General features: G+C 38.9%; 1 protein-coding gene across 1 annotated transcript in view; it reads right to left on the bottom strand.

Annotated features, from left to right (window-relative positions):
• LOC134615257 (vomeronasal type-2 receptor 26-like) overlaps positions 1–25,865 on the bottom strand; it is a 61,902-nt gene that overhangs the window by 15,575 nt on the left and 20,462 nt on the right. Inside the window, exons 4-7 of the mRNA XM_063459745.1 lie at positions 16,134–16,958; positions 14,302–14,520; positions 6,882–7,005; positions 542–1,441 (exon numbers count right to left, since the gene is read on the bottom strand). Coding sequence (XP_063315815.1) covers positions 542–1,441; positions 6,882–7,005; positions 14,302–14,520; positions 16,134–16,958 — 2,068 coding nt within the window. The remainder of the gene's footprint in view (positions 1–541; positions 1,442–6,881; positions 7,006–14,301; positions 14,521–16,133; positions 16,959–25,865) is intronic.

A 25,865-nucleotide genomic window follows, 5' to 3' on the forward strand; every position in this document is an offset into this window, starting at 1 on the left:
ATTATTAAAAGATTGGGCAGATGGAAATCCTCGGTCTACAACCGATATATTCCTCATCCCGAGAAAGAAATGAGGAATATGTGGCGAACGCAAACACGCTATGTTCGCCAGAAACTATTCGCCAGCGAACCGTTCGGGACATCACTATTGACAGAGCCTGCATGAAAAAACAAACTGGTTTCACTTTCAAACAAATGTAATTTACCTTAAATAATTGTATCTCAATCTCTAAAATGAACTTTAATCACATACAGGAGGCTCTTGCAGGGTCTAGCAAGCTATTAACATAGCAGGGGATATGAAAATCTTAATTAAACAGAACTTGCAATAAAGAAAGCCTAAATATAGCTCTCTTTAAAGGAAGTGTTTATGGAAGGCTGTGCAAGTCACATGCAGGGAGGTGTGACAAGGGTTCATAAACAAAGGGATTTAACTCCTAAATGGCAGAGGATTGAGCAGTGAGGCTGCAGGGGCATGTTCTATACACCAAAACTGCTTAATTAAGCTAAAGTTGTTCAGGTGACCATAGTGTCCCTTTAAGTTGCTAATTTTATTAATTGTCTTTTTGTATTTAAATGAGGTCTTAACAGAATAATGTAACACTTTGGAAAGAATATGCAGACTAGAATTCCAGCACTAGAAGCTATTATAGCAAAAATCTCAACAATCACAGTGTTTTTCCCCATAACACTCATATAAGCCGGGATAAACGTGATCCACACATTGCAGAAAACCAACATGCTGAAGGTGATATACTTGGCTTCATTAAAACTATCCGGCAATTTCCTGACCAGGAAAGCGACAATGAAACTCACAGCTGCAAGGAACCCCATGTAACCCAGGACAGTGTAAAAGGCAATGACTGAACCTTCATTGCACTCAATTATGATCTTTCCAGGGTAAGAGTGAGTGTTCATCTCCTGGAAGGGGGGTGAGATAGAGAGCCAACTGATACATATAATAACCATAGTAAATGAACAAATAAACACCACGCAGTTGGGTACTTGTATTCCCATCCATTTTCTCCAGGTGCTGCCTGGTTTGGTAGCTTTGAAAGCAATACAAACCATGATTGTCTTGGCCAACAGAGAAGATACGGCTACTGAGAAGATAATTCCGAAAGAGGTCTGACGCAGTATGCAGGTTATATCCACAGGACAACCAAGAAACAAAAACACACAAAGAAAGCTGAGGATAATAGATGCAAGCAAGATGAAGCTGAGATTCTGGTTATTAGCCTTAACGATAGGTGTATCCCGGAATGAAAGAAATATACATAATATAATCGAAGCAATTAAAGAGAATAGACCAGATATCAATGAAAGCACCAGAGCTGGTGGATCACTTTGAAAAGATAAATAATCTGTGACTTTAGGGATGCATTTGTCCTTGAACTTGTTTGGCCACGTGTCACCAGGGCATTTTTGGCAAAACCCATAGTCTGAGAAGAAATAGTAAAATAAAAACATTATAACATTTTTCTGTTTGTACAATACAATTACTATTATTTAAATATTCCATCCTGTTATAAATCTTTTTCTTCCGAGCTTCATTTTATTCATTGACTATTATTTTAATAGAAAACAAGTAAGGAAATGATCAAGTACTATCATACTCTGCAGGTTTTACTGCTGACAATCCATTCTTATCATGAGGTAGTTAGCAGAATGTGATTAAATACCTTTTATTCACCCAGGTCTTGAAAGAACACTCTTGGCAACATCATAGGAGAGCAGTTATGGTACCAGGTGGTCCAGGCATACCGTTAGGGGTTAAATTGTTTACAAACAGTTAAACCAAAAGGCTTGAATCCAGCACCATTTAGCTCGGCCCCTGCCCTTCCGTTGCTCTGTAATTCTTGAAACAAAAATCTTTAATTGCTTCAGACAGGGAGCCGTTGATTGGCTGAGAGCATTGGTTAATGGGCTAAGCAAATTCCCCAAATGGCTTGATAATTGTACACATTTTTTTTCTCAAGCCATATTTATTAATGGGGAGCTATTCATTAGCTTAAAACATCAGCTGACACTCTCAGCCTGAGAGGGGATATGATAACATTATACAAATATATTCGGGGCCAGTACAAACCATTATCTGGAAATCTATTCATAAACAGGGCTATACATAGGACACGAGGTCACACATTTAGGCTTGAAGAAAGGAGATTTCATCTAAGGCAAAGAAAAGGTTTTTTTACAGTAAGAGCAATAAGGACATGGAATTCTTTGCCTGAAGAGGTGGTTTTGTCAGAGTCTATACAGATGTTTAAACTGCAATTGGATAAATACTTGCAAAAACATAACATACAGGGATATAATTTCTAATTAGTGGGGTAATAGCTGCTTGATCCAAGGAGACATCTGACTGCTATTTTGGGGTCAAGAAGGAATTTTTTCCTAGTTTATTGCAAAATTGGAAGCGCTTCAGACTGGGTTTTTTGCCTTCTTTTGGATCAACAGCAAAATCATATGTGAGGAAGGTTGAACTTGATGGACGCAAGTCTCTTTTCAGCTATGTAACTATGTAACTATCAGCTGACACTCTCAGCCAACTAGCAGCGACTTTGTCCAGGGCAGTCCAAGGTGGTGGACTTTGTCCAGACCCAGATTCGGGTGGTGAGGGTGTTTATGGAGCAGCTGGAAGCATGTAGGAGACTGGGTGTACTATTGGAGGATCAATGTGCACTCAATGTTTTTACATTTCTGCGGTGTTTAGCTGTAATTTTCCTCTTACTCATTTACTGTACCCACACATACTATATGCCGTTTTTCTCGCCATTAAATGGTCTTTCTAAAGATACCATTATTGTTATCATATCATATAATTTACTATAAAAAAAAATGATGAAAAAATAAAAAATAAACACTTTTTTGAACTTTGACCCCCAAAATCTGTTGCGAATCTACAACCGCCAAAAAACACCCATGCTAAATAGTTTAAAATTTTTCTCCTGATTTTAGAAATACCCAATGTTAACATGTTCTTAGATTTTTTGCAAGTTATAGGGCTATAAGTACAAGTAGCACTTTGCTATTTCCAAACCATTTTATTTCAAAATTAATGCAAGTTACATTGTAACACTGCTATCTGTCAGGAATCCCTGAATAACCCTGTACATGTATATATTTTTTAAAAGAAGATAACCTAAGGTATTAAAATTGGGGTATTATGACTCTTTTCATACTCTTTTCATGCAACCATTTTACCACCAATCTATGCCAAATAAAAAATGATAATAATAATTGGTGATTCTTTTGACACACATAGCAATTTAAGAATACATGTACTGAGAACTTCAAGGGTTACTGCCAACGAACACCCCAATACGCGTTCAGCAACATCTCCTGAGTACAGTGACACCCCCCATGCAAAGGTGTGTCAGTTTTTTGGGCGGCTAAAAGACCTTATTTGGAGGGTGCACATTCCAGTTTTCCAACTTGGAATTTTCTCAGCTGTCATCATGCACCCATGTCCTATTTGGGACATTTTTGAAGCTGGCCAATGTAATTTATCAAACCATATATTTTTTTAAAGTAGATAACCCACTTTTTTAGTAGTCACTTAGTCACAAACCCTGGCCAAAATTAGCAGTTATATTTGTTTGTGTGTGAAAAATGCAAAGAAAGAATGTGAATGCTAACTTTGACCAGTGTTTGTGACTAAGTGGCTGCTAGAAAATACTGGACATACCCTATTTGCAATAACTTGCATTGTCTACTTTTGCAAATGGTATGCTATCATTGTGGTAATTCTTATTTCTGGGCTACCATATGGTCTCAAAGGCAACATAACCAATTTGAAAAAAATGAAATGGGCAAGCCTTATATTTGACCCTGTAACTTTGAAAAACACTATAAAACCAGTACATGTGGGGTGCTTTTATACTCTAGAGACTTTGCTGAACACAAATATGAGTATTTAAAAACAGTAAAACTTATCACAACAATGATATAGTCAGTGAAAGTGCCGTTTTGGTTTAAAAAAATGCAAAAAACAAATAAAAATGCTAAATTTGGCCAGCGTTCAAGACTAAGTGGCTTTTACAAAAGACAGGACATACCCAATTTTGAATACAGTGGGTTGTCTACGTTTGCAAATGGTATAACATGATGGGGTTACTTCACATTCCTGGTCTAACATATGGTCTCAAAAGGCAACATAGACCCAGCAAACTAAACTGAAATAGGCAAGTCCTATATTGACCCTGTAATTTTCCAAAACACAATAAAACTTGTAGTCCAGGAATGCGAATTAACACCACTATGGAAAACCATTTGCAAATGTAGACAACCCAGGATATTCAAAATGCAATATGTCCAGTCTTTTGCAGTAGCCACTTAGTCACGAAAGCTGGCCAAATTTAGCGTTTTTATTTGTTTTTTGCATTTTTATTAAAAAAAAAAACAGCACTTTCGCTGGTGATATCATCGTTGTGATAAGTACTGGTCTTATTTTGTTTTTGAAAGTTACAGGGTCAAATATAAGGCTTGCCCATTTCATTTTTTTCATTGAAATATGCCAAATTGGTTATGTTGCCTTTGAGACTGTAAGGTAGCCCCGGGATAAAATTTTTCACAATGATAGCATACCATTTGCAAAAGTAGACAACCCAAGGTATTGCAAATAGGGTACATCCAGTATTTTCTAGTAGACATTGGCCAAAGTTAGCGTTCATATTATTTTTTTGCATTTTTCACACACAAAAAAATATATAACTGCTAACTTTGGCCAGTGTTTGTGACTAAGTGGCTACTACAAAATACTGGACAAACTCCATTTTGAATACCATGGGTTGTCTACTTTTTCAAATGGTAGGGTCATGGTAGGGTTAATTTTGATTTATTGGCTGCCATACCATCTCAAAGGCAACATAGCCAATCTGGCAAATAGCAATTTCCAAAAAAATAAAATTGGCTTTGCCTGGAGTTGTGGGAGGGGCAAGTGGGACCTAGTTAACGGACTCCCCCCTTACCTGCACTACCGTAGTGGTCTGACGTTTCTGCATAGGGTCACTTCCGGTTCACGCCTGTTGAGACTTCCGGGTCACGTCCACTGAAGTTCCTGTATGGCATCTCTGTCTTTTTGACGCCTCCTCTCGGCCCCACACTCCCTGGTGCCAGCTAACAGTGAGTCATATGAGTGATATATGATATCACTTTTTCTACATTCTGGTTCCCTCCACGCCGCTTGGATGTCTTACCCGGTGCCGGAACGCACCTAGACTCACATGTTTTCCCTGACGCTTTTCGCTATTCAGCTGCTACCACTTATGTTCTCCACCTTTTGCACCTTGGGTAGCATTTGGTATATGTTTACACTTGCCACCTAGTCTGTAGCTCTTCCAATTTAGCAACATATAGGAAAAAATTCGTTCTTGACCCCAAAATAGCAGTCAGATGTCTCCTTGGGTCAAGCAGCTATTACCCCACTAATTAGACATGATATCGCAGTATGTTATGTTTTTGCAAGTATTTATCCAATTGCAGTTTAAACATCTGTATGGACTCTGATAAAACTACCTCTTCATGCAGAGAATTCCATATCCTTATTGCTCTTACAGTAAACAAACCTTTTCTTTGCCTTAGATGTTAATCTTACAGCAAAAGGTGTGGCTTTAAAAGGAAGGGGTGGGGAAAATTTAGATTGGGGACTCCTGTCATGCCTAGGGCAGCACAAATCTAAAATACACCACTGAAGACATCTGCAGTAAAGACCTGGCAAAGCATTACAAAGGAGGAAACCCAGAATTTGGTGATATCCATGTATTCCAGATTTCAAGCTGTCGTTGCCTGCAAAGGATTCTTGACAAAGTAATACAAATTAACATTTTATTTATGATTGTGTTATTGTTTTCCTTTGCACCTGAAATAAGGGAACTGTATGAAAATGGTTGCAATTCTAAAACGTTATATACAATATAGTTTGTTCAACCCCTTAAATTAAAGCAACACTATAAGGCCAGGAACACAAACATGTATTCCTGACCCTATAATGTTAAAAAAACACCATCTAACCCCCTGGACCTACTTTGCCCCCCACCCACCCCCCTAAAGGTAATAATATCTTATATTTAATCCAGTCCACTGGTGCTGGCTCTACCCTTGATCTACCTATTTGGCTGACATCTTTGGAAGTGATGATCTGATCCAATCACAATGCTTTCCAATTGGATTGGCTGAGATTGCAAAGGAGGCAGATCAGGGGCAGAGCCAGCACAAGTTAAATACAGCCCTGGGCAATCAGCATCTCCTCATAGAGATTAATTTAATCAATATTTCTCTATGAGGAAAATTCAGTGTCTCCATGCAGTGGGTGAAGACATTGAATGTCAATCACACTGCGCAGCACTGCCCCAGGAAGTACCTCTAGCAGCCATCTGAGGAGTGGCCACTGGAGGAAACCCTAGCCTGTAATATAAACACTACATTTCCTCTGAAAAGACAGTGTTTATAGCAAAAAGCCTGAAGGGAATGATTATACTCACCAGAACAAAATCAATAAGCTGTAGTTGTTCTGGTGACTAATGTGTCCCTTTAAAGCTGGAAGTCTGTACTTAAATTTCATCTCAGTTGTTCAATTCCATCCATTGTGGTGGTGTACAGAAACAAAATTCTGAAAATTGTGTCATCCAAATATATATATATATATACATATATATATATATATACACATACACAGGTGTTTGAGGTGAGACAAACACGGTTCATTTGTGTTTGGTTTTCAGATAAAATGTAGACAAAGTCTACAGATTTAAATAAATTATAAAATAGTTTGTATGTTTGTGCTATAATTATAGTCCAGTTATATGCCCAGTCACCATCCTGTCCCTCCCCCTGTCGATAATCCGTAGTTTCATTGAATAATAGATACGTTGTGTTTACCTGTCTGGCTGGATATCTCTCCATCTGCGCATGGAGCACAGTCAAAGCAACAAATGTATTCTGATTTGTGTGATACCCGTCTGTAACCGGGAGGGCAGTCTTCAGAACACCTCGACTGAGGAATCTAGAGCCAAAACAACATTATATATATGTATGAACAAAAGTGAAAATGACCGCACTCCAAGGTCTTCATACAGTTAAAGTAAACCATAACTTTTAATTCATATCATTAAAAATATCGACATTTCAAACCCCATACATGGACTTTCATCAGGATTTCAAATGTAATGCCAGAGTTACCAAACTGGAAACATAGTTGACTTCACCTTGAATTCTCACACCCAGTGAATAACGCTGATAGTGTTTCAGTCTTCAGAACTATCATAATTGGAATTCCTTCAGGCCATTGAACAGCAAGTTATGTTGAATTGAAAAAACAGATTGTTGGATTGAATTTTTGTTTTTTCAAAGTGTGCTATTTTTGACTAACATTTTCATTTATAAATGTTTTCATTTTAATTTAAGTAGAACTACTTTAATTTAATTTTTTTTAATTTTGAGAAATGCTTCAGATTTGAGAAAGGGAGGTTCTCATGAAAACTTGCCATTAAACAATTCCATTAGTCCAATAAAAAAGCTATTACAATATACAAATTGTATCTGTTTTTTACATTTTAATTTAAATGCATATACACATTTCCAAAACAAACTAAGGTAGAAAACATTTAAGCCATTCAAAAATGGCATGAGGAAGAGGATAAAAAAACTACAATATGTGAAAAATGTCAAGAATGTTAATAAAGGTCAGACAGGCCAAGAATGTCTGTGAATGGAGCAGAATAGGATTTTATCCAGTTAAGTGCAATAAATTGCATCTTTTATAAGATTCAAAATATACTGCATGTATTTTATTTTCAGCATTTTGGAGTGCCAGGAATAGCATCTAATCACCTGAGATTATATGACATCCCAAATAATTGTATTTTCACAGCCCATGTTGCCTTGATGTTTGTCAGTGCAATCCGTTGAACACAATAGGGGGTGATTCCCTAAATGGTGCTATTCTATGTGATGTTCCTGTTTCTTTTTTAGGTTTGCTCTATCTCCATATATCTGTGTTTATAATTATCAGGACTGTTGCATTGATTAACTTCTCATCTATTGGGTGTGTTTGTGTACATACTGTTATCCAGACTTCCCACAGTGTTACACACACATAGTATACAGGGGCCGAGTTTAACGTTTACTAGAATGGTATAACATTATCTCATTTTTATACAGTGTGTTAAGAATAGATTTTAAGAACGTATATGCGCACTGTATTATGATTATTTAATCATTGTGTTTTATCTATATGCTCTCCAGCTCTCTTGATACAGTACCGGCATAAGAGAGGCTTAGAAATCAGATGCGAGTTCTGAGTGGACACATAAGGGGTGGATCCCTTGAAAGGTAAATGTGGTGGAACCACCGTACTCTGGCTTAGTACCTCTGCGAAGTTGGCCTCCTAGCTGCAACCAGGGAACCTGGAGCACTTCAACTCCAGTCGCCGCACCTTGACTGGGATCTATCAGGAGCTTTTCCACTCTGGAAGAGGGTACAGTGATATGTCTCTAATGTTTATAGCAGTACAGCTATTCTCTGATCCTCCTCAGAGATCCAGGCGTTTGTGCATAATTCCTGGTCACCTTCTCCTGCCACTAGTGGGTCTGGGGCAGGGAGCTCCCTCAAGTCCAAGGTGTCTTTTGATGCCTCTCTTCCTCACTGAGCTCCTCTCCAGAAAGTGCTCTAACAGGTGCACCTGGAAATGAGAGTGCTCTCTACAAAGTTTTACCGGACCACAGCAACTCCGCAATCCAACCAAGAGTTCCATAGAGTTTGTGGGTTGCTCCCGGTGAGATGTGCCGTGCCTCTGTAGTCTCCCGACAGGTTGTAGTAACTCCTGGAACCTGGGGAATAGATGCTGAGCTGCAAGGCACAGACTGGAGAGGTAATTGTGGTGAATACAGCCAAATCACCACCGTGGTAAGGTTTGACAGACAGACATCACACATGACGTCTGCCCAAATTAGTTCCAGAAGAAAAGTGGTAGCGGTCAGTCATTTTCGAGAGTTCCAAAATGAACAAAATGCCAAACGGTTCCCATGGCTCATAAGTAGTGATTGTTTGTCTCGTTCTTGCATACCTTTACACTGAACAGCCTTCTTCTGGCTTGTAGGGAACAGAAGCAGGCGGTGATACAAAATCACAGAGACTGTGAGTTAGAGTATCCGTCTTAAATTCCAGACACTCAACGACCAAGTACTGCTGGCTGCGTTTGGGAGACAAGATGGCTGCCATTTTCCAGAGTACGTGTCTTTTGGTTATACGAACGGTGGCCACCCAGAGAGAGCTACTTTGAAGATAATGAGTCACGGGGTGGTCTGCGTTCGCTAGATACAACTACCGAATCCAAGAGAAAATAACTTGGGCTTGGAAAAATAACAGGGTTCCAGGGCAGTTTGTCACACTATATCTACTTAATGAACATTCAATCATAATACTTTTTCCTTTAAAAAGGACTATATCAACTAGACTACCCCAATAGTGGCACTTTTATAAGGTTACTATTGTTACTGCTAACATTCCAGTTGTTAATCTTCTAAAGTGTCAGCTCTATTTGTGTCTAATGTGTATCCAAGTTATACATTTACATTTATACAATACCTTAACTGTGACAGCTCTATATAATCATCTGAACTACTGTAAAGCTGTAAAGTCTGCTCAGCTTGGTTTTTACTGCAGCCTACTGCCTCAGGTTTTATCTACCATATATCTAATTAGTATGCTTGTAATCTGTAATCTGAAATCTGAATTCTAATCGTATTACAAGACAAGGACTTCTTTCACCTCTTCTGTTGAGAGAGCTTGAGAGTCAGCAGCCCTATTCACATTTTTTGGATATTTTTATCATAGGATTTCCCCTGTATAAGAATTTTGAGCTGATGGCCTATGAATTTAAACAGTTATGGTATTTAACTCTAGTATGATAGTTTAATTCCCTTTATTTAATGATACTTTATAGTCTAGTCTAATATTATACTAGAAGGTCCAATCATCATACTGATTGGGTATCCAACTCCACGGAATTGAAGCTGAAGTGTCTACCAGCTGTCTGTTTTAATGCTCTCACACAGCTTTTCACAATATGCACTTTTTTAACATTCTGTTTTTATTGGTATTTTTCATTTGAAAGGGGGTACAGAAGAGAAAGGGTTGGGGTTTATGTTTCACTTAGTTTGTTGTTGATTTTTTTCTTTCCTTTTTCATTAAATTTGTCCGATAATAAAGACCCAATAAAGTGATTTGTTTTACTTTACTTTTTTGGATCTGTTACCCTTCTCTTGAATATTTGTACTTCAATGCAATTGCTTTTGGAGTTTTCCCCCTCTAGGAGTTCTTCTACATTTGTTTTCTATTTGTGTAAGAGCCAGTGAATTTGTGTGTGTTAAAGTCAGTGTGTGTGTGTGTGTACATATGCACAAGTGAGTGAGTGTGTGTGAGTAAGAGCCAGTGTGTGTGTGTAAGAGCCAGTGTGTGTGTGTGTGTGTGTGCAAGAGCCAGTGTTTGTGTAAAAGCCACTGTGTGTGTGTAAGACGCAGCATGCGTGTAAGAGCCAGTGTGTGTGTGTGTGTCAGCAAGTATGAGTGAGCCAATTTGTGTTTGGCTATGACCCAGTGTGCTTGTATATGCCTATGTATGAGCCTGTCAGTGCATGTGTATGTGTAAAGATTAGAAAAACTTTGTCAGTAAGCGATTGTGTTTCCATTCCTATATATGGATATATTTTCTCATTTAAATTAAGATATATGTATATATACATGCATACACAAGAAAATTAGAGGGGGAGAGAAAAACAAAAGGAGTGTAAGAGACAAAAAGGGCCAAAGAGATACGATACATTAAAGGGGGGAAGACATTCAGAATGGGGATAAAATACATAAGGGGTTAATAGGACACAGAAAGTGTGATAAAGACTCAAAATCATGAAAAGAATGACAAACAGGGGATACAAACAAAAATGACAAAAAGGGAAATGAGAAACAAAAGAGTGGCAAGATGTACAAAAAGGGCAAAAGGATAGGTAACATGGGCAAAAGGGGTGTTAATAGACACAAAGGTGTAAACACATTTTTGGGGCAGCAACATGAGTCTTTGCCTGTGTAGACATAAATCCATGTACTGGCCCTATCCTCCTTGCAGACAGAGCACCTGCAATGGGAACATAGCTTCCTGCTCTCACCCTCCCACCAACTGTGTGCTCCCTCTCACCCACTATGTTGCCCTTGGTCTTTTCTTTTAACCCCTTAAGCACCAAACTTCTGGAATAAAAGGGAATCATGACATGTCACACATTTAATGTGTCCTTAAGGGGTTAAAGTCTCTCTCCACTTCCTGGCCCTAAGCACATGCTTGCACTGAGCCAGTGAGTTGAACAAATCAAAGCCTGTAATTGGACTGCACAAGGATTAACCACTTAAGACCGGAGGGAGTACAATTACGTCCTTTTTAAAGCGGCTCTAAACGCTGCTGGGCGTAATTATATGCCCTCCTTTTTTTTTTACTTGCCCGGTCGCCGGCGATCCCACGCCGGCGATCGCTGTTGGGGGGACTCCCAGGGAGCCCCCACGGCACGTCCGCCATCTTCAGCCCCCCCGGGCCATATGAGAGTGAAGTCCTTGTGATGACCTAACAATCACATGGCCGGGATAGCTGGCTGCAGCAATACCAGCAGGGGGACTAACTGTAATGACAGTTAGTCCCCCTGCTGGCTGGAAATCAAATAAAAATAAATTAAATAAGTGTAAAAAAAATATATATATATACTTAGATCATATATATGCTATAGAGCACTTACACGGACGATATTATTGCTGCAATGCTTTTTACTGTTTTGAAACACAAATATTTGTGTTCAGCGAAGTCTTCCGAGTATAACAGTACCCCTCATGTACAGGTTTTATGGTGTTTTCAAAAATTACAGCGTCAAATATAAGGCTTGTGTTTCATTTTTTTTCACATTAAAATTCACCAGATTGCTTACGTTGCCTTTGTGACCCTATGGTAGCCCAAGAATGAAAATTACCCCTATGATGGCATACCATTTGCAATAGTAGACAACCCAAGGTATTGCAAATGGGGTATGTCCAGTCTTTTTAGTAGCCACTTAGTCACAAACACTGGACAAAATTGGTGTTTTTTGCATTTTTCACACACAAACAAATACTAATGCTAACTTTGGCCAGTGTTTGTGACCAAATGGCTACTAAAAAAGACTGGACATACCCCATTTGCAATACCTTGGGTTGTCTACTATTGCAAATGGTATGCCATTATGGGTGTAAATTTAATTCCTGGGCTACTATACAGTCTCAAAGGCAACATAACCAATCTGGCGAATTTCAATTTCAAATGTAACATGCTATATTTGACCCTGTAACTTCCCAAAACACCATAAAACCTGTACATAGTGGTTACTGTTTTACACGTGAGACTTTGCTGAATACAAATATGTGTATTTTATTGCAGTAAAAGCAAACAGTATTATGACGTTGACAGTTAAAATGTCATGTAGAACTAAAAAAAATAACAGAATTCCTTATTTTCTCCCATTTTTTTCATATTAAATTATGTTTCATAGCTAAATATTTGATATTAAATGAAAGCCCTGTTTCCCCTGAATAAAATGATATATAATAAGGGGTGCACTTAATATGAAAGAGGTGAATTACGGTTGGACAGACATATAGCGCAAATGCCAGCTTTTGTTTACGTTTTGTTTTGTTAACAACTTGTACATGTGAAAAAACTGAAACACAAGCCTTATATTTGACTCTGTAACTTTCGAAAACACCATAAAACCTGTACATGAAGGGTACTGTTATACTCGGGAGACTTCGCTGAACACAAATATTAGTGCCATTTGTGTGTGAAAAATTCAAAAAATGTCACTGTCACTGACAGTGATGATCTAAGTATATATTATTTATTTTTACACTGATTTAACATGTTTTATTTCATTTTCAGACAGCAGGGGGAGTACCTGTCATTACAGGTGGCATGGGATCGCTGGCGACCGGGTAAGTACATAAGATCGCAGGGCGTTCTTTGTCACCCTGCAGCGTTTAGAGCCATCTAAATAGGGATGGCAAGTTTGTGGTGGGCAAGTTTCCTAAAAGTTACTCTGCAGTTATCATCAGTCAAAGAAGCTCCACTTATTGTATCTAGCATTGAGGTTGTGACAAACTCCCGTTCCCACGTGAGTTTGCCACAAGCTCCTGGAGAAGCCTGCTTGCCAGCCTCCTGCTCACAGACTATGGGCCCTGCAGGGAAACCTGTAAAAGACAGTTTAAATGGCTTGATTTGTGTAATGTCCCTATATCGAACCGAACAACCGCATGAACCAGGGACCATCCGTGAGTTTGTTAAACCCCCTGTTCGTTTGGGTGGTCGCAATACGTATGAACGACCACAAGGTGGCGGCCATCTTGTTTGCATGAATGCAGGCAGTGGTGTTTGGTTGTCGAGTTCATGGAACTAAAATCGGACACTGAAACTTACGAACAACGCTGGACTTCCAGAATAGTCTGCGTTCTGTTCTGTAGATCCTAGAAGAACACTGTTTGCTGGAATTGTTCGTCTGGATGAGGGTAACAAGCTCCATGGTTCAAATACAGACTACATTCAGTATTCTTTCATTTTTATGTTACCAAAGTTGACCAATCGCTAGCACTGATTTCATGGAATTATTTTGGGCTTAAGCCACATGTGCATTTGGTCAAAAACGGGACTTCCATGGAAAACTCAAAGACCTTAACTGATCTGGGTGATTTTTGGATATGTTGGTCACCCAGATTGGGGTTATCCGAGGATGCCACCTTTGTGGGGTTTTCGTGTATTTTATGTGTATTTTGGGGTGTTTTATAAATTGCTGTATTTCTGTCCTTGAGAGATATTTAAATTATAAGTGTTGGCTCAGGTAATTATCTCTCAGGCACAGAGGATCCTGGGAGGGATTTCCCTGTAATGTTGGATTGTAAACCCCCTTGTAGGGGCTATTGCATAAAAGCTGTGTGTGTTCCAATAAACTTCAGTTTGACTTTTACTCCCAGAGCTATCTGTCGTCTGGTTACTGGGAGGGGAAAGGGCTAATCACTGTTCTAGTCTGTTCCAGTTCTTGGAGGATTCGGTGGGGGAAGTCCTTGTAAGGATTCAGGGCTCAGGGCTGTGTGCCTTCCAGTCAGTGGGAGGGCACTGAGCTAGTCCCCTATCCTGTTCCAGCTAGGAAGCGGTCCTTTAGCGGGGGTACCCAGCCAGGGAGTTCTGTTACAGAGGAATTTATTGGAACTCTACAATGAATTATAATATTAATAATTCTGACCTTATTTCCAGAATATTTCCACATTATTTCACTCTCAAGGATGATGAGTTGACCTTCATCAGGTGCTGATGGATTGAAGGTTCCAACAACAACTGTCACTATTGAATCGTCTATCAGGATATAGTTGTTAATTTCATACACTGTCATGATCTCTCCATTCTCATTAAAAGTTGTACTTTCCCCAATGGGATCTTTGAAATGAACCTTTCTTAAAAAGTGCTGAAACAATAAAATTGAAAAGTTTGTAACAAGTCACAGTTCAATATTTTTACATTTTATACATCTGTTGATGACATCTCATGCAGCTGCATTATTGGCATACAGGCATCGATTTAGCATTTATTGGACAACTCAAATCTGTTAAAAAAAAACAAAAAACTAAAACTAAAATTATTTGATTACAAAAATTCCTATAGACTTTAATGGTGATGTCTTTAGATAAATCATTTGGAAAGATATTTTTTTCTAACAAATTTAAATAATTTAAAAAGCTTATTCAAAAATACTCAATCAAGGCTGTGACAAACTTCCCCTTTTCTGTGAGTTTGCCATGAGTTTTTGGAGGGGCCTGCCTGCTACCCTGTGACTATGGGCCCTGCAACATACCTTCCCCAATACACTTTAAAAGGCTCCATTCATGTAATGTAAGTACTTTTGTACTCCACAAAGAAAGACTGACCACTGGCCCTAATTCCCTGGAACTGTTTTGGGCATGAAGCCATGCTTACGGACAGTCAAAAAGTGAGTTCCATGAAACTTTTGAACCCCTGCTCTGATCTGGGTGATTTTTGGATATGTTGTTCACCCAGATCAGGGCCATCTGGGCATGGGGGTGTGTTATGTTTTGTGGTACTTTCTGAACTTTGATAAAATGTGTTCTTTCTGCCTGGAGATAATTGAGTTACTTACAGGACTTTACTCAATTATCTCCCAAGGACAGGGGAGGGATTGTGTGCTGTACATGGGCGTGTCACAGACTGTATGTTTGTTCTGATTGGTTTGTGTCCTTTGTGTTTCTGTGCCCCATCAGGTCCAGGGAGTGTTCCTCTGGCCTGGAGAATTGTATAAAAGCCAACCTGAACCATTAAAGATCAGATCATCTTGCACCTTCATGAAGTTTCGGCTTATGTTTGGGGGATTGGAAAACTACACTCTGGGGGATTGCTATAATCACTATACTCCCCTGAGTATAATCACTAAGCTCTTGTAATAGCTTGTTTCTGCTACGCTCTCTGGACTAGAAGAGGTCTACCCACTGGAAGCTGGATCCTGGTCATAGGTCCAGGATGGGTAAGAGACGGTGATATCCCAACCAAGCTGCGGTGGTTCGTGGGGTTTGCAGTAGTTATGGTGTTCCATCACAGTGCAGGCGGTCCATCACAAAGGCTAACATTAGAAAAATCTCAGGTTTTAGGATAAGTAGTAGTGAGCTATTGGATCGTGTAATATATATATTATTTTAGTTTTTTTTCTCCAAATATTCTTCTGGGAACCGAGGAAAAAAATTGTCATCCAATTTCTCTTTTTTTGTGATTTCCTACCTTGGAAGATCCCAGCATCCCAGCCTATCACATGACGTATTACTGGAAAACCCAGGATGTCATCTTTATAATACAGTAGGGATTGATCGAGTAGCTCAAATGAATAAAAGGAGATGCATGAGAAGGAAATGTCCAGTACAGAGGACACAAGTTAATGGGCTGGGTTTCAGGAGGATAATTAATAATTTTAAAGATCAAAAAATAACTAAAATTATGCCATAGCAAAAAATTCAATCCATGTGAACTCTAGGTGGGAAAATCATTTAAGACCTGACGTTATTTTAAATTTACCTCTAGTTTGTGTCTGTATTTTTCCAGATTCTTGGACGACAAGAATGATTGCATTTCATGCAAAGACTGGGCCATGGTATAGACTGCTTTATAAACTTCGTATGTCGCCTGAAATCTTTGCGTATAATATTCCTGCTGCGTAAATAAGTCTATCAGAAGATCATCCTTGCTGCAGTTATGAAGACTATCTCTAAGAAAAAGCTGCATTACTTTATTCATATTATCATCTGATGACAAACACTGTTGTTTCATAGCCATTATCATTTCTAGTAATGTGTCATGTGGTCGACTTGAAACACTGACTCTCTCCAAGTATTTTTGCAAACTTGGAATGCTCTTGGATGGGTGTCTAAATACTAAGCTGCCATTGAGAAGAATTATAGCAGCCTGATTTTCTATCTCAAACTGGATATGCCAACTGGCTGGAATGACAAATGTTTTGTCATACATAGCTTCACTTTCTTTTTCCATGTTAAAAACTGAAAAAGCAGAAACTGAACCACAAACCACAATGATGTTAGATGTTGAGCTTTTAAGAGTCTTTATATTTTTCTTAATTCTTGACAGGTCAAAGTTCACGTATGGAGTAATATTTAGAGAGAACTCAATGCATATTCCATTTGACACAGCTATTTGCTTCAGTTCCCGACTCTGTATTTCTCCATTTTCATCATCTATTGTGATTATTCCAATCCAGGTCCAGCCAAAATGTTTGAGTAACTTAACAATGGCCTCAGCCTGAATCTGGTCATTGGGAAGGGTTCGGAATAAAGATGGGTAAAAATGTTTGTTTGCTAAATGGGGATCAGTTGCTCCATAGCTGATCTAAAAACACAGAAAAAGATGATGTATTCTCAGTGAAGGTATAACGGACATGACATTATTTTACATAAAGAGATCATTTTTAAAGATTGTGTAAATAATATTTCTCATTGTGATGAATAAGCATTGGATGGGCTAGTCTGGGCTAGTCTGCTGTTTTTATTGCTCTATTTAATGCGTCTTGAAGTCCCTTCTTTATTGTTTAGTCTCCACAGAACACCCCAGAACCACTGGGTGTTCTGTGGAGACTTATATGGACAAACCCGTACTGTGGTCTAGAGTTTTAATGTAATTCTCATCTTATTTTCTGTGTTCATCTGTACTAGTTATCTTTTTTTTATATGCACTTTTTTAATGTATTAAATCGCAAGTGAATAGCTTCCTAGTGTTGGCTGTTAACAAATTTAGGTTTAAGACTAGTAATTATGAGGTTGCTCTGGCTCTGTGACTCACTGTGGGTGTGGAGGTTAACCTGCATGTGGCCACCTTCCTTGTTCTCAGACCTTTGAGAGTAAAAGCTCTTTGGGTCAGCAGGAAGTAACTAGAGGGATATCCTAGTTTTGGGGTGACCCAGTATAGCAGAGTATAAGTTACTAGCACAGCAGATTGGTTGAATTGTGTATGTAACTCATCAAACAGCATATTTCTTGCTTCCACCTGATACATGACAAGTGGGAAACCAGTAAACAGTGTCTTCTTTTATTAGGAGAATACAACTGTGGGTAATTTTGACCTTGCAAGTGGTCTTTTCAAATTCTTTTGAAAAAGACCAACCAGAGCAATTTGACTGAAATTGCGTAGCACAACAAAGACATTATTATTAATATAGCATCGATATATTCAACTGTGCTTTACAATTAGAGAAAGGCCTTGCTTGAATGAGCTTCCAATCGATCTATACAGATATGTATAATTTGATGTATTGACCAAAAACAATTACTGGTGAGGCTGTTCGACTAGGCCTCTCCCAACCAAAATGGATAAGTGGGGTGGACTGATGTTACCACTGCTCTAGCCAGCCAATAACTCTTGCAATGCAAGTTTATTTCGCAATTTTTATTGTTAACAGGCATGCTGGTTTTTACAGATTTTAATTTGGAAAAAAAGTAAAAAAAAGATTTAGGAAAAAACATCTAAAGAAAAGTGTCATTTTTTATAGCTATTAAATATCCTCTCATATTATTATTATTATTATTATTATTATTATTAATATTATTATGAGTGTTGTAGGTATTTTTTTTTTTTCTGGGAGGTGGCTACGGGCGTGTGGACTGCTAGCTAACTGTAGGTGTGAGACAATTGCCCATAAATCAGAGGTGGACAATGGACACCCACCATCACATTTATTACCCCTCACCTGAGCCAATGGGTTCGGGTAGGTGAGCAATAGCATATCCACTACCCTGCTGATTATTATATAGCCCACAACCACTGCCCAAGGTTGGTGGATTGGTGATATATTTTCCCTTCCATTTAGCAATATTAGAGCTCCCACCCATAGGCCTGAGGTACACTAGGTGCCACTGTTATCAATAGCCCCCACCTGCTGCCTATGAGTGAGGGCATATGAGTTTGTACATTACTAGTTATTGGGCAGAAATATTTAGATAATTTCCTTTTTTCACCTCACAAAATATATATATTGACATCTTAATGGTTTAGAGCTTCCCTCACATGTGGGTAAGTGATACAGCAGTCAAGGTGGAGTCAAATTCATGAAATGGCATCTAATGCCCTAACAACTTAAAACCTTACCACTTAATTCTGCTCAGTCTGCATTCATTACTTCTAAGATGACAGTTATACTATTAATTTATTGTAACAAACAATCCCAAGACAAAGAGTTACAGAAGAACTAATCCCAAGTATTTAGAATCTGGTGTAATTTCTGCAAGACTTTTGTAGTGAGTAGTGTTGTGTTATCATGTTATTTTTATCCACATTATAAAATAATAATTACCTACATATAAATTCACCATATGGTAAACGTCAGCTTTAGAATGCCAATTCTTTTTTTTTTTCCCAATATATCATTTTTATTAGTTTAAAAAACAAGGAATAATACAATTACACAGTATGGTAATACATTATGGTGCCATGCGACATCTGAAAGTCTTAGGGGTAGCCATATCAGACATTTGCAATCCCCTGTAGTATAGGCAAATACATGGGATCCCCACACCCCTTTTGTTAAATGGCAGCCATTTCAGATTTGCTCTGATCCTAGGTGGTTTTCTTTTCCAGATGTTTCTGTGTTCAGTGTGGCCTGTATGCTTTGAGTAGGTTGTTCAGGAGTGCTATACGTAATGTGCAAAATAAATAAAGAATGTGTGGGAGTGCCATCATCTTTATAGTGTTGACCCTGCCAAGCCAGGGGACATCTGTAACCTTCCATTGGTCAAGCATGTTTCATAGTTTTTGGATAAGGGCTTCATGGTTATGTTGTAGGAGGGTTTGTCGGTGTTTCGTCAATTTAATTCCCAAGTAGGCGATGTACTGATCTCTCCAGTCAAATGAGTATGACCGTTTGAGGAGCTGAATGGAAGTTCCAGGTACATTGATAGGGAACGCTTGCGTTTTGGAGGCATTGTTCTTATAATAAAATATTTTCCCATACAAAGAAAGCACTTCCATTAAGGATGGGATAGATGAGTCCGGCGAGGTTAAAAAGAACAGGACATCATCTGCAAACAGTGCCAGTTTCCTTTCCCCATCCGGGATCATCAGACCTTGAATTGTAGGTGTTTGTTTTATTGTTCTTATGATAGGTTCCAAACCCATGATAAAAATTAATGGGGACAGAGGACATCCCTGATGTGTGCCTTTAGTTATAGGGATAGAAACATTTAAATACATAAAGGGAATCAACACAGTAAAGGAGGAGACTATATTTAAAAGAAGAAAAACTACCACAACCAGAAGACATAGTCTAAAATTAGAGGGACAAAGGTTTAAAAATAATATCAGGAAGTATTACTTTACTGAGAGGGTAGTGGATGCATGGAATAGCCTTCCAGCTGAAGTGGTAGAGGTTAACACAGTAAAGGAGTTTAAGCATGCGTGGGATAGGCATAAGGCTATCATAACTATAAGATAATGCCAGGGACTAATGAAAGTATTTAGAAAACTGGGCAGACTAGATGGGCCGAATGGTTCTTATCTGCCGTCACATTCTATGTTTCTATGTTTCTATGTTTCTATGTTTCTATGAATAATGATGACATAAAGCCAGAGATGAATACTTTGGCAAAAGGTGCATTATAGAAGGCCATTATACTCTTGATGAATATTAGGGAGAGATCAAGTTTGCCTAGCGTCATAACCATGTATTGCCAATTTAAGTGGTCAAACGCTTTTTCAGCATTGAGAGCTAATATAATACCCCTCTGGGATATGTGTTGGGTCCAATCTATCAAATCTAGGAAGTATATTGTATTGTCTCCCACTTGTCTATGTGGTACAAAACCAGCCTGTTCATCTGAGATTACAGTGTGCAGCATGGGTTTGAGTCTTAATGCTATCAGTTTTGCGTATAATTTGACATCAGCATTTAACAGGGAAATTGGGTGCAAGTTTGGCCCAGAGGTAGGTGGTTTGTTAGGTTTGGGCAACGTTATGATGTATGCCTCCAACATTTCAGTGGCATATCGCCAGATTGTTTTATCACATTAAAAAGGCACGGTGTTAAATATCGTTCAAGTTTAATATAATAATAATTTGTGAGACCATCTGGGTCAGGTGCTTTTTGTTTGGGTATGGATTTAATTGCTGTTCTAATTTCCTCTTCTGTAAAGGGAGTGTCTAAAGCATCAGATTGTGGAAATGAGAGACCCGGTAGCAAAACACATATTTAAAAAGGCTTGAATATTGGTAGGTGTCGGGGTGTGTACAGCTTTGTCATCCTTTAAATTATAATGGTGAGTGTAGAATTTTTCAAGCTCCTCAACTATCATAGTGGGGTTGTAGAGTTTATCACCCGTGGGGGAGAAAATGAAGGGAATTTAGTTTTAGAACTGCTCCTATTTGTTTGGACAGGTTTCTAGATGGGTATGTTTTATTCTGCATTTCCAGTGCTACTAGTTCCTTGAGACATCTAGAATGATCCCTACATTTATTTTTCTTACGCTGGGAACATAGCTTGATCAGCAGTCCCTGCAAAACTGCTTTATGGGCTAACCATTGGGTAGTGTGTGTTGGAATAGTGATTGTTTATTGCTTCCCCCCAACACCTGAACAGTATTTGGGAAGTCCAGGGTGGCCTCATTCAGGTGCCGTTTTCCCCTCCCTCTCGCAGGGTATGGGACCCTTATTGTAAGCACTACAGTAGCATGGTCTGACCACGTCCTTTGTCCTATAGAAATATCCATCAGATGTGTCTGGGTTTGCTTACCCACCCAGCACATGTAAAGTAGTGAGTATGTCATGTGTATGGTCGAGAAATATAAATAATCCGTAACCAAGGGGTAAAAATCCCTCCATGTGTCATATAGGTCATGGGTGTGCAGCAGTTTGGACACACACTGACTCATACAAAGCAAAGACCTGTGTGGGGCTCTGTTCCTTTTTCTCAAAACATCCAGATCGCGGTCCAACGTGTAGTTGAAGTCCCCGCATATGGTTATATGGTCTGTTGCCATTTTAGTTATTTTTTTAAAAGCTGCCTCCTGGAATGTATGTTGAGATTCATTGGGGGCATATAAGGAGGCTATCGTCACCTGAATCCCATTCACGTCTCCAACTAGAATCAGCACTCTACCCAGGCAGTCTGTAAATTGTTTTACAGGGGAGAAAACCCAATCAGTGTGAAAGAGCACTGAAACCCCTTTCGACTTCTAAGGGGCATAAGCGCAGTATGCAACAGGATATTTTTTGGATTTAAGTTGTGGCGGGTTTTGTTAGCAAAAATGGGTTTCTTGGATGCATACTGTGGTGAAAGCCATGTCACCACTGGGTTTTGGAGAGGACTACTTTCTAGCCTTTTACTCTGTGATTATGGCCCTGCAGCCTTACAATTTTACAATCCAGTATCGACCCAGGAAACAAAATGGCAATGCAGATGGATTTTCCAGACAAACAGAACTCAGCCCCTAAGCAGAGTCCGGACATCCCCAAGTTAACCCAAAAAGGGTTAATCCGGGTCTGCCGGGTGTTCCACAAGACGGGAGCATTGTGGCAGATCCTTTGTCTCTGGGCTATAAATCTATCCTCTGATTCGTCTGTTTGTTCACCTAAAACCCCTTCCATTCCCTTGCTGGTTCGTCTAATTATTTACCTAAAACCCCTTCCATTCCTATGCTGTTACTTAGTCACATGTCGACGATCCTATAGTGACTGAGAGTCACTTAGGCCTGTGGGATGAAGAGGTGATTTTCCATTTAGCTAGCATTTACCTTTCTGTGGATTGGCACTTGAAGTGGCTGAGAGACCCCAGTCCTTCAGTTTCTTAAAGCCGTCATCTAGTTCTGCCATAACATGTGTTCTGCCATACTTCCATACCAATAGCTTTGTGGGATATCCCCATTTGTAGACGATATTGTGATTGTGCAAAATATTCGTGATATTTACAAATTCTCTCCGTCTTGCCATGGAGAGTTATTGCTTGATAAGGGTTTGGCAGTGTAGGCGTCTTTCTGGCTGCCGTGAGTAGTAGGTTATTGTAGTGATAGTAGTGATAACACACAATCACATCCCTGGGGTTGTCCGCAGTGAATCTTGCTGGTCTTGGTAGTCTGTGCAGACTGTCAAATTGACATGCAGTATCTTGTGCCTCCGGGACTACAACCTTTCAGATGGCTGTGATGTAGGCAGGAAGCGCTTCAACATGGTTGTCTCCATCTTGGATGGACTTGTGGCGGTCCTTTTTTGTCCTCCTAACTGGGTCCATGAGTTTCATCTGCTTGGAAGGAGCCATAGGTATATGCTTTATGATGTGAGATATCGAGTGCTCTAACATATTTGCTAATTGTTGCAAAATTATGGCTTGCGGGTCCCGTGGCGCTCGGAGCTCTCACTCTATGTGACTACTCACACCAGAAGTCAACTACGCAGCCAGAATGCCAAGTCTTTTTAATGAATAAGTTTTGTTAAATGGATACTATAGGCACCAAAACTATTTTAACTTAATGAAGTAGTTTGGGTGCATAGATCATGCCATTACAGTCTCAATGCTCAATTACATGCCTTTTAGAAGTTAAATCACTTTGCCTATGCAGTCCTTGTCACACTTGCCCAGCTTTCCTAAACATTCCCTGTAGAGAGAAATTATGTATAAATGTCCTATATTGCACAGTTTGTTTAATTTAGAATGTCCTGTCTCCTGCACTGTTAATAGCTTGCTAGACCCTACAGGACAATCTTGTGTGTGATTTAAGTGCTATTTACAGAGCAGGAGATAAAAATGAGTAAAATAGGTTAACATCTGATTGAAAATGATTTTTTTTTTCATGCAGGCTGTGTGAGTCACAGCCAGGGGGTGTGACTATAGTTGCATAAACAGTAACAAAATGGAAGAGAATTGAGCAGTGAGACAACAGAGGCATGAAGTACACACCAATCCTGATTTATTAAGCTAAAGTTGTTTTGGTGACTATAGTAAACCTTTAATATTTTTGCTAAAACAGTGTTTTTTTTTTTTTTTTTTACAGGATTGGCTCTGTGAACACTGTTAATGTCTTTAGCGAAGCTCTAGTTCTGACAGGGACTTTTCTTCACTGTGGTAACTGGAACTCTGCAACAAGGCACTGTAGTGAGACTAGCTCTACCCTCCCCAGTAACTGGACAACACACAGTTCTGGGAATCTAACTGACTTTATTGTGCCACACTTGGCATTTTATGCACAGACCCCCAGCATGGGGTCTCCATACAACATAACAAAAAACCCTCCCAGGCATCCCTGTGTCTGGGAGATAATTGAGTCAAAGACCAGTAACTCAATTATCTCTCAGTTACAGAGAGGTTTGCAGGATCGCGTCTCCGAAAAGAGTTCCATGACCATGTACTGCTACCTGCGTTCAGGCGACAAAATGGCCACCATTCACTAGAGCACGTGTGTTCGGTAATACGAATGACGGCCACCCAGGGAAAGTACTTGAGTTAATTAAGTCTTTGAAGTTAACAAGTCAGGGGTTGGTTGGTGTTCGGAGAGGGGGTACAAAAAGGGGAACAAGCCTTCATTCGGGGAATGAACAAGGGAGTTACGGACAATCAAACAGAGAGAGGAACAGGTCTGCTACAATGTCCCTACAAGGGTGGGAATCATTATACCATTGAAGTGACAACCTCCTTGACAAAAAGTATTGTCAGAATACTAGAGCAGAACGGGTGGAGCCTTCTTAACATATTCAACAAATACCCAGAATTTTAGAACTGAACTATACTAACACTTTCCAATGAATTATCTCCCCATTAGATGTAAATGGACAAGTATTTACAAACATATCTACAAAGGCTTTAACCCCTTAAAGACTGAGCGAAATGTACACGTAAACAAAACCTGGCATTTGCGTTACATGTCTGTCCAACCGTAATTCACCTCTTTCATATTAAATGCACCCCTTATTATATATCATTTTATTCAGGGGAAACAGGGCTTTCATTTAATATCAAATATTTAGCTATGAAACATAATTTAATATGAAAAAAATGGGAGAAAATTAGAAATGTTATTTTTTTAGTTCTACATGACATTTTAACTGTCAATGTCATAATACTGTTTGCTTTTACTGCAATAAAATACACATATTTGTATTCAGCAAAGTCTCACGTGTAAAACAGTACCCCCTATGTACAGGTTTTATGGTGTTTTGGGAAGTTACAGGGTCAAATATAGCACATTACATTTGAAATTGAAATTCGCCAGATTGGTTACGTTGCCTTTGAGACTGTATAGTAGCCCAGGAATAAAATGTACACCCATAAAGGCATACCATTTGCAATAGCAATAATATAACAATAATTATATATATATTTAATCAGTATCAGTCTACGTGTAATTTGATATTAATATATATATATATATATATATATATATATATATATATATATATAAAATTATATATATATATATATATAAAATTATATATATATATATATATATATATATATATATATATATATATATATATATACAAATTATTTGAAATCCCCAGCACTCACGTGTACCATAAGCCAACGCCGGGCGCCAGACCAAAGCTCCAAAATGATAAATAATCCAAATGAAATAGGCTGCTCTCCGGACTTAAAAATTCCAATCTTTATTAAAGTTGATTAAAAAATACGACCAACGTTTCGGTCCCTGTTCGGGACCTTCTTCAGGGTCAAATTCAACAGGACAATACAACACATTACATATACTACCAATATATACCATTAATAATTAAGTAAATTACTCACCAAAGTGTTTGCCGCCCAATCCGCCATCACCCTGTGTACTTCCGGGTATGCGCGCGCATCTCTGAACGTGCCCCGCCTCCCATTACGTGATCGTGCGTGTATAACTACCTCGATCACCAGGAGCTACGGTTTCCATAGTGGAGGGGCACTTGCAGTGAGGCACATTCTATGACAGAGCAGCTCAACTTATTGCAAACACTCATTAAATTAACGGCAAGTGTTAGTGATGTTAGTGTACAGTACTTGGATTTGGAACTTACTTTTGCATCTAAGGAAATACAACACACATTATTTTCAAAACCGACAGATCGTAATACTCTGCTGCATGCAGACAGTGCACACCCAGCCCCGTTGAAAAAATCCATTCCTAAGGCGCAATTTCAAAGAGTTATTCGTAATAATTCAGATGTGAGTAAAGCTGAGTTACAATTGCAGGCGATGACTGAAAAATTCCTGGATAGAGGCTATGACCGTCGGGAGTTGGAACAGGCACTGTTGAAAGCTAAAATGGCTCCGGT

The sequence above is a fragment of the Pelobates fuscus genome, chromosome 6, assembly GCF_036172605.1.
Source record: "Pelobates fuscus isolate aPelFus1 chromosome 6, aPelFus1.pri, whole genome shotgun sequence".
Lineage (NCBI taxonomy): Eukaryota > Metazoa > Chordata > Amphibia > Anura > Pelobatidae > Pelobates > Pelobates fuscus.